The 10,098-nt window shown below is 39.7% G+C and overlaps 1 protein-coding gene across 4 annotated transcripts in view; it reads left to right on the top strand.

The window, feature by feature from the left end:
• Window positions 1-6,017: 6,017 nt before the first annotated feature.
• ASB11 (ankyrin repeat and SOCS box containing 11) overlaps window positions 6,018-10,098 on the top strand; it is a 21,492-nt gene continuing 17,411 nt past the window's right edge. For 2 of the 4 annotated variants that reach the window (XM_019471423.1, XM_009276861.1), the window contains exons 1-2: window positions 6,018-6,216; window positions 9,218-9,297. In XM_019471423.1, the coding sequence (XP_019326968.1) occupies window positions 6,039-6,216; window positions 9,218-9,297 (258 nt within the window). In that variant the 5' untranslated portion in view covers window positions 6,018-6,038. Of the gene's footprint in view, window positions 6,217-7,398; window positions 7,568-9,217; window positions 9,298-10,098 lie in introns of those variants that run through there. The other 2 variants (XM_019471424.1, XM_009276862.2) reach the window with 1 other exon arrangement.

The raw sequence follows: 10,098 nt of genomic DNA, 5'->3' as shown, positions 1-10,098 counted from the left end.
GTCGGAGAGACTGGCAGGTTCTGCAGGTGAAGTCTTGGGAAGGTATCCCTTAAACGGAAATAACCAATAGGTATGCTTTTCATGGAGGGGCGGGGGGGGGAAGGAAGTGGCTCCTTGCATCTGTTAGCAGTCCTAAGTAATCTGTGCCTGGGACAGCCGGGGGCACAGCACACCACTGTGCGAGAGGAGGCATTTATCTCATTCATGTCAACCACCGCTAAAACTCCCCCCTGCCTAATGCACTGGGTTGATTTCTTTTTCAAGCGCCACTGAAGACTAAAAGTCCTAGGATTTTATGGTTCTGAGTATTACGTAGTGTTGGACACTGTATTAATGTTAAAACTGTGCAATATGAGAATACTGTTTCCAAACCCTTGAAGGGCAGTATTTAAAACACAATTTCTGTCAGTATCATCCTCTTTGCGTAGAGATGTAGTTACCCTAACGTCTGACATTTTATAATCTCATTGAACGTATTTTCATGAAACACAGAAAGGTAATGTGAAATAAATGCCATATACAAACTCTATTTTCTTTTACTAGAATTTTTAGCCTTTGATACGTAGAGTACAATATGCATTGTCTTACAAATTGAATTTTTCAAATTCTAAGTTAAACGTGGAGGTCAGCTAAAATGGTGCCACACAGATTATGGATAAATGGGTGGAATTAAGGTAATATTTTACTTTTCAAAGTTACTTTTTTTTTTTTAAATAACATTCACGTTTGTAACAACTTTTTAAAAATACTGATTATCATTCCAGGGAAATGTTATATATATATTTTTAATAATATTTTATTAATTCTGGTTTATTTGTTTTTGGTTTCCTACAACATCTACAAACAGAAATCAAATTTTCAACAGGATTGTGAGAGTCTATTCAAAACACTTTTCACTTTTCTTTTGTGGAACGTTGTGTACTTACGAATAACGTAATAAAACCTTGTTACAGTCGTGTTTACAAGACAAATTTACAGTTTATCTAAAAGTTTATTTACCTTTCCATAAAGAATGGGCATTTTTTTATTAATATGTGGGAACATACAATTAGAAAGTACAGAAATATACTCCATATTGCTGCTTCCCATCACTGGTGGTTGGACTTCTTATGAGAAAGGTGATGATTAAAAAACATTCTGCACAAGCTGCCACAAAAATTTAATCCATAACTGGTTTAACTACAAATATGCTGTTCCTCAAGTAATGCAACTTGCATTGTGTGTAACTCTTGCGGGACTGATTCACTTACCAGCCTTGTGCAGTGGAGTGAGGGATGATGTCACTGAATCATTCACAGTTTTAAAAAGCATCAGTGGGTGAAATGGAAAAGTTTAAATAAAATAATTGCAATAATTAAAAAAACAGAGAGAATGAGTGTATTTTAGGAATATGTATTGAGAAATGAATAAAGTAACTATTTAAAAACTAAAATGTTTCCGTTGTGCTTGTAGGTAACATTTGATCATTGTCAAATACTAAGGAAATGTTACCAAAGAGAGAGTGATACTAACTGAGTTACGTCTTGGATGGAGCACAGACTCCTGTGTGGAGGAGGAGGGAACACCCAAAAGCCTTCTATACAGAAGGTCCCCCCCTGTCATAGAAGGGACCGTTGACCTGCAGTGAAATTCCGTCCCGCAGGCACAAGGAGAAATTGTGTTTCCAATACGTGATAGGCAGACACTGTGAATTAAGGTATAGACAGCGTGTTGATAATTGAAAATTGTATGTTAAACCCGAACAAGTATCATGTAAAGTATGAATATGATTCATCTTTCAGATTGTGTTTTAGGGGATGTGGAGAGATCTGTGAGAAGGTAACTACACTGTAATGTACTTATTTTTGTGGTCAAGTTTTTCTGCATCGTTTAAAAATAAACTTATTTTTCCCCTTTTGATATTTATTTCTCTTCGCTAGTCCTTTTTTCCATATGTGCTTAGGCTTATAAACAAATAATTGTAAAATTGCATCTTTCTGATGCTCCAGTAAAATACAGACCTTATGTAAATAGATATAAGAGCAATCAATCTCAACAGAAAATGGTTTTACGAACTTTTTTTTTTTAATTAAAAAATACTTGAATATTTTTAATGTTTGATTTGCTATCGTTAAACTAGTCTCGGCACATTTGCTGTACATCTTTTACAGTATTTTACTGTAAATTTACTGTAAATTTACATCTTTTACAGTATTTTACTACTTTTATCTCAGTAGTACGCTGACTTCCACAGTTTTTCCTAATACTTCAGCATTGACGTAGTCAGATAAAAGGTGGGTATTTTTTGTCAAGGGAAGAAAACTAAAGGCAAGATGCAGTTATACATCTGAATTTACCATTGAGCTGAAATCATGCATTTTTCTTGTGAACTTAACAGGTAGATTGTATTGTTTTCAGATTCTGACTTGCTTCAACACTGGCATAACTCTGGAGGCGACATTTGTGTGGGATTCACTGAACTTTAAGCGTGTATAAGCTGGTTATGCGCTGGTCTAGTAGGCACTAGTTCTTCAAGCTGGTTGTTTAATCGGGAGGGACTGATGGTGAGCATCCAGAGAAGGAGCCACCCCTGCTGGCACAGGCGTCGGAGGCAGACAGGGGAATTAATTACGTGCTGGAATTTGCCGTCTTCCTGCCCAGGCAGCAGCAGGAGTTTAGTTAACCAGACCTTAGGTGGTGCGATGGGTGGCGGATGGGTGAGACGAATCCCACATCTGCTTGTGCAAGAGCAAGCGGTGAGTCACTATATACGCCCCTTTCTAAAAGCAGGAGTGTTGTAAGTGTGCTGACCTAAGGATGCAAATGAGGCAAGGCTTGTATGGGAAGTAGTATTTATTAGATCAAACTGATAGAAAAGAAATAGCTAGACTCTCTGTACGTCTTTGTTCTGATCTCTTCCCTTTGAGATAAAGGGGTTCTGTCTCTTCTTCCCCCCCAGTTGCCTTACTCTGTACGTCTTTGTTCTGATCTCTTCCCTTCGAGATAAAGGGGTTCTGTCTCTTTTTCCCCCCCAGTTGCCTTACTTTGATTGAATATATTGAATACTCAAGCTCTCAACTATATACATTAGAAATACACTGCTGTAATTCAAAGAGCGTCTAGCATGAGAATAGACCAATACCTCTTTTAATTTCATTGAGAAGAGGATCCCTCTAATCTTTCCTTGCCAGATTCTTCAGGTCACATCTGACATTTCTCACTGTTGGCTAAAGTTAAGGTGAACCGTAGTGAAAATGAGTTGTCTTCTAAGCTGGACTGCCTTTTCTTTTGTGCTTATTCCTTGCATGTTTGTAAACTAAGGATATATAAACATTCGCTTTCCAGTTCTTTGGAGGATCTAGCTAAACTAATTCTATTCATTCACCATCTCATGACAATTTTATTGAAGGATTAATATATTTTCTGGATATTTTGATTTGGCAATTTAGTAATTACTCTAGCTGAAAGCTAGAGTGATTCATGGAGTGCTTTGGGCATCCTGCAGAAGTTCTCAATAAGGCATGTTTGTTCTGTGGGGGGCTGACTTGTTCGCTCCAGTCTATCGATGGAGTTGCGTAATCCGCCTCATTCCACTCACAACGATGCTGCCCAATACAGCGAGGGAGGAAAGATGAGAGTCCTGTTTCTGTGTTGTCGTTGCTCTTCTGTTGTGTTATATCTGTTCTCGTGCCTACATTATGTTGCTCACCTTTCTCTAGTTTCAGAAATACCGGATGTTTCCGAGTGATCACACCAGATCTTGCTACGGCTTGCCTGACTACCACCTTCACCAGTATTAATACTTCCCACCATGCTGTTCAGCCATCCTCCCACTGATGATTTTTTTTTTTAATCCGCCGCAGTAATTTTCCTAGTGTTCTTGTACACTAAGAGCAGATTAAGAGATTACATGAGCTTTTCTCAAATAACTCCGTCATTTAACTAAAAATCTTTAGTTGTCTTGTTCTGAAGCCAGGAGGGTGATTTTGCTACTACACAAATGGAGCTTGTCCTTCTGGAAGGATCACGTTCCTCTGACTGCTTCCAAGTGGTCAAACTTCCTCACGGTTTTTTAGACCACCTGGAGAGCTCTTCAGTATTATTGGAATTTCTTCTTCCTTTAGGGATAAGAGCATTTCAGTGGAAATCACCTGATCTCCAGTTTCTTGTATTTTTCCGAGGGTTGTGGACTTGTACAATTCTACCTGCTATCTGGCAGGCTGATTGTGAAAGAAGGTCAATGGATCTCCTTTGCAACCAAAAGTCTGTTTCCTGGTCTTTCTCTTAAAAGGTGCTGTTCCTTCTTGCTTATGTCCTATTGAGCGCCAGTTTTGTAGATCCTATATGAGAAAGATTTCTCCATCATCTAGGCTGACCTTTTCTTTGTAATGATCTTTTTGTTTTCCTGTTTGTTCTTTTTCTCTGCACTCTATATTCTGTTCTTTACACCTTTTGCTATTCCTCTGGCTTCAGGAGGAGTGTTTTCATTCTCTCATATTTTTCTAAGGCTAACTGATCATCCCTTTTTTGGTCCACCTTTGTTTGCTAATTTCTCCTTTTTGTTTCCCAGTTGAGCAAACTTAACTGTTTTTCTCTGGTTCCTTAACTGAACTTCTCTTGCCATGTAATCTGTGTCTTCAGCTGTCTTGTCCTGTGGCAAACGGCATTAAAGTGACTAAAAATAGGCAATTTTCCTCTTTTGGATTCATAGGTGTTATAGTTTCTGTAGGTATATTATTTTGCTGTGGAAGGAAAGGTAATATTTATGTAAGGTGTTAAGTTATTGGTAAAAATGTAGTATCTTGGTTTAATTCAGGATTTTGGAAAAACTGGTTCACTTGAAAAATGAAAAAATAGCTTGGGGTGTTTTTTTCACGTATTTTATATAGCATTCTAGTGCACCTGGGAAGGCAGAGTGCTGAAGACAGCAAGGTACTAAGCCAGCTGTATTGCTACAAAACAAAAGAAATTGCATCTAAAATGTCCAAATAATTTGGAAATTGGAAATAATTTGCTGTAAAATTTCCTTCTGCATATCCACCATGTCCTTGGGAGCTCTAAGAGAGGAGAGTCATCCTGCTCTTTCCTTTGACAGGTATGTAAATTGAAGGGTAAGAGAACCTGGGCAAGGAGGGGATTCAAAGAAAGAAAGAAATCTCCCTCCTGCTGTGCATATAGGAAAATAGGAATCAAGGGAAGTTTAAATGAAAAGAAGATGGGGTATTCTACATAGTTTCAATTAATTACACGCAGAAAAAGTACTCTGTTCTCTATGGAAGCCATGTGCCTTCAGAAAGAAAAAAGGGCAGCTAAAGAAAGGGTGCATCTTCTTCGGTTTCAAATATTACACCTTTGACTCAGTGATGGATAATGTAAAAATGTTTCCATTCTTTCGAAACAGTAAGATGTTGTTTGCAAGACATATTAATGGACACCATTCTTTATCCCTGAGTGATGGAAAATCCCAGCATGTTGTCATGTGTTTCTGATTACACATTTTCAATGTATTTTTTCCCCTCCTAGAATAAATTTGACTTCTTAGCCCTGGCTTTGAAAATATGCGGGTTTATTTCAGATTCTTTCATGATAATGCTTTTCTTTGATATGCTTGCCTTTGTTCTGTATCTGAGTACCAGCAAGGCCTGTTACCAAGACGGGAAAGACAGAAGAGTATTCTTTTTGCAGCATCTCTGAACAATTTCTGCAGCTTTACCTATGCAGCCTTTGTAAATGGAACTGCTACATCAAAGAGTAAATATAATGTGGATGTGTAGGCTTTCAGCTGGTATGGAGAGCATCTATCTGGAAATTTATTCTAATTCATGTGGGTTTGGAAAGGATTTTCTGTTTGTTTCCTGTATGGCACGGGATGTTCAAACTATCTTATCCTTGGTATTGTTATTTAGGATCAAATAGCCCATACCAAATAAAACCAGAATGTATTTTTGGTGACTGAGGAACAGCAGGTTCTGGAAGGTTTAAAATAGATGACATATGATACCAAGAATAGCCTGGTGCAACTTAGCCGACCTGAGAAACTATTCAAAGAGCAAACCAAAATGGAGGGCAGTTCTATACTCCATGCTTTCACTAACATTTATTTTGCCATTTTTGCTTTGTTTTGCTTCAAGCTTTTAATTAAGATTTCCTTGGCTTTGCTGACCCATTTCTATATCGTTAAAGGCAACAGAAAAGAGGCTGCCAGGATAGCAGAAGAGATCTATGGAATAGTCCCAGGTAAAGTAAAAATATGGACAGTCTAACATTCAAATGTATATTTGCTACATTTTTGTAACTCGAGCATTTAAATCATTGAGTTGCCATGAAATGAGGAATCTCGTGCTAAATGCATGGGTGAATGTTTTAACCTGAAGTGCCTTCCATTTCTGGGGTCTTTACAGTGTCAGTATGTGTTGGCATGATTTAGGTGTGCAAAATATGAGACTCCAACAATTACCCAGCTAGAATGAGGACAGCATTTGCTCAAGGCACTATGGTAAATAAAAAGATTGTTCTTGGAAGCAAGGCATTCTTTAGTGGGGGTTACAGATGGTTTTACTAAATATCTAGCTTTACTGCCAGAGAATATTTAGGGAAAAGTTTTAGCATGTTGATTTTCTGAAAGGAGATACTAGGAGGATATAACTAATGACTTTATGAATCCAAGCCAAGAGCCCCTGTTTTGTTAAATCAGATGATAAAAATGAATATAGCTAAAATTATTCTGAAATTATATACGGCATGGGAATATATTGTATTTAGTAGGCTATTTAGTAGGTCATTTATTTTCTTGGTTTTTTTCCAAGTGATTTTACTCCTTCACATCACTGCCGTAATAATGAGTAGACACGCGTTTGCATGCCCAGTAATTCCACTAATTAAAATGACACAGTATTTTAAATTTACTACTAATGAGGACATATTTTCCTACTTGAAGATTCTTATCAGTGTTGTCACATCACAGATTTTTATGTGACTCATTTGTTGGGCATTTTCTTCATGATGAATAGTGCCACCATGAACAGGCACATGAACGTGAGCAGAACATGGGTGGTGCGAGATGGCCACCCAAAGCAGAGATTAAGATCTGGCCAAGAGAAATACTGCAGCAAAGCATTTTTTACAAATCCTTTATATACAGGCATGTCTGGGTTATTAATTTATTTGTTATTCTCCAGAATATAATTCCAGTCATTTATTACTGTCATTTTTTTCCAAGTGCCTTCATGCAATTGTAGTCAGACACGTGGCTAACAGCAGTTTTTCCTTCATGCAGGTTCTTATCGAAGTGCCTTGAAGTTTAGCAGGCCATGACATATTTTTATCTGCAAGTTGCCATTTGCAAAAAGCCGTTAAAGATAATCTTACAAAACATAAGATCATGTGATGCTGTTGCTGGGGTACTATATTGGATTACAGGTGGAGCTTCACAGCCTTTTCTCTTTGCAGTGAAGTAGCGCAGCAGCAGGGCTGCTTAATTTATCTGTAGACATTTAAAAAGACCCAGTGTTTTCAGGCATGTCACTCACAACTGTGAAGGGAAGATGTGCCCCGTATGGGAACTATATTTGCCACACGTTTCAGGGAGGTAGGTTGCTGTGGCTAGCATGGAAGTATGCAGCAGCATGTGTTTTCAGAGGCATGTGTGTGCATACACATGCATTATAAATGCATGTGACGTGCGCTTGCACATGCCGTACTATATGCATAAAAGGTTAAATAAGGCACGGTAGCTCTGCTGTCTGAGTTACTTCTGAATCTTCCTGCTGTATAAGGGCCCTGGGTTTTGTCACTTGCAATGTCTTCTGACTTTCTGAACCGAGCTTGCCTACTCCAGTCACCAGCATGATGAGGGATGTGGGGTTTTTTGGATGTTTTCAGGAAAATGTTTCTCAGTCCCTACCTGGTTCCTGTTTCCATCATTTTGCCTGGTGCGTCCTTCTAGGTCCTTAGAAGCATGGTCATATATTGTGCCGGCTGGTCTTTCCATACCAGCTTCCTGCCTTAGGAGCCCAGGAACAGCTCCTTAAATAAATGGAAACAAAAGTAATAACTATAGTTAAAACCATAACCCGATGAGGTGAAGTGCATCCCGGTTCTCGGGTAACAAAAGGACACTCCCTTGGCCAAGGTTGAAACCTCTGCTGCGTCCTTGGTCTCAAGTCCCCAGGGATGTGTCTGTGCCTCTCATTGATTTCCTCCTGCCTCAGGTAATACCTGAAATGGAGATAAATCACCCTTTCCATTCTCTCTGGTGTGCGGCATAGCTGAAAAAATTAAACAGGACAAGGGTTTCAAATACAGTGCTCATGGGGCTGCTGTACAACAGAGCATGAATGCGAACACTGGTATTGCTTCTGTCCTGTGGCACTGTAAATGCAGCTGGCCTTTGGAGAAATACTTACTACACACTGTGTCGTGATATGGTTATAAATTTTAATGTAGGACAAGTAAATTTTCTCTCTACCTGAGTTGCAGGGATTTAACGTGGGCTGACTGACTATGCCTGTAGGTAGTAGCTAGGCTAAGGAATTTTTTTTCTTGGCACATGTATAGATTAAGATAAGAAAAAGGGCGAGCTAGCCTACATGAAGGAGTCTGAACAGTTCAACAACTCAAAATTATTAAGGAAGAAAAGTAAACCCTCAGGCAGAATTTATTTTTCCATGTCTTTTCTGAAATCTTCCAGTGAGGAGAAGGATGAAACCTGTTACCTGGTAGCCTGAGCTGGAGGATATTATTTATGAAGTTGTCAGTTCAGGAAATAAAACTGCCAGGGACATGCCAGAATCCATTTGACGGGCAAGTCAGCCCCGCGTCTCCCTGCTATGAGTCTCTTAACGAAGTGCAAGAGAAGCTGGAATAGGATTTGTGACAAAGGCTCCCTAAGAAAGACAGAGGCTGATATGGTTTTGAATAGGAGAACTGCGGGGCTCTGAAGTCCCTGAGTGAGCCCCAGCGGCACTAAACTTGTGGTCTTTGCTGAAGCATGTTTTTAGCTGTTTTTAAAAGTTCTGCCAAGAAGCTTTTGTTTAGGTCCCTTAGCGAGTGGCCAGCTTTCTCAGGAGTGCTGAGCCCTCAACTGCTCTGCTGAAAACAATTTATCAAACAGTTTCACCACTGACCCCACATTGATTTCAGCCCTGATCTGCATTTACACAGCTGTTTTTTTCCCTGTCCTCCCAGGATCTGCTTTTGCTGCTTACCTGAATTAACTTTTATGCATTTGCTGTTTCAGGCAGCTGGGCAGACCGATCCCCTCTTCATGACGCTGCCTTCCAAGGACGCCTCCTGTCTTTGAAAACCTTGATTGCACAGGTAAAAGCCCACAGGTAAAGAAAAGGTTGAGAAGCAGCGTAGTTTCTGTTGAATTGCATCTGTGAGTTGGTGAGCTGATAATAGACTGCAGCAGGGCATAAGAAATACAGTTGTATAAATAATATATCTGCATGCACACCTTTGAGCATGTATTAGTTTGCTTAGGACGATGGGGACAAGCCCAGGACAAAGACTGTTACAGCGTGTAGCTTGCTGTATGATAAACAATGATCCTCGGGCTCTTTCTCAATGATAAACCATGCAAACTGGGCTTGAGAACAAGGACAATGTATATCTCTCAGCTATTTAAAAAAATGGGTAGAAAGCTGTAAAGTACATCTTGCTTTATAAAAGAGGAAGCATTGGTCTTCCTAAAGAGAGACCTATCAGCCTGAAACCCTCTGCTCCAAATGAAACTAAGAGTTCAGGCAAAAGAAAGAGAGGAGGAAAGAATATACTGGAAAGGACAAGAAGCTGGATATGAAAGTGGGCAGCTGCAAAGGGACAGGTTGGGGTTCTTTGTGCTTTGCCAACCGTCCTCCTTACCACCTTTGCTTAAATGGCGCACCCGCCCCCCCCCCCCCCTCCCCCGATCAAGACAACTGCAGGGAAATTAATTCCCTGAGTGTAAGCTTTGTGACTTGGCCATCAGACTTTTTATATTCAAGGTAAATAATTGTTACCAGTGAGGCCACAGCTTGAATGGACAACATCCTCAAGGAGTGGAGCTGCCAGTGTGAAAGCCTCCTGTCGTGGTTTAACCAGGCAGGCAGCTGAACACACAGCCCTTCGCTCCTTCCC

The sequence above is a fragment of the Aptenodytes forsteri genome, unplaced genomic scaffold, assembly GCF_000699145.1.
Source record: "Aptenodytes forsteri isolate BGI_AS27 unplaced genomic scaffold, ASM69914v1 Scaffold273, whole genome shotgun sequence".
Classification (NCBI taxonomy): Eukaryota; Metazoa; Chordata; class Aves; order Sphenisciformes; family Spheniscidae; genus Aptenodytes; species Aptenodytes forsteri.
The sequence above is the reverse complement of the archived record's forward strand: the minus strand, read 5'-3'. Positions and strand labels throughout refer to the sequence as shown.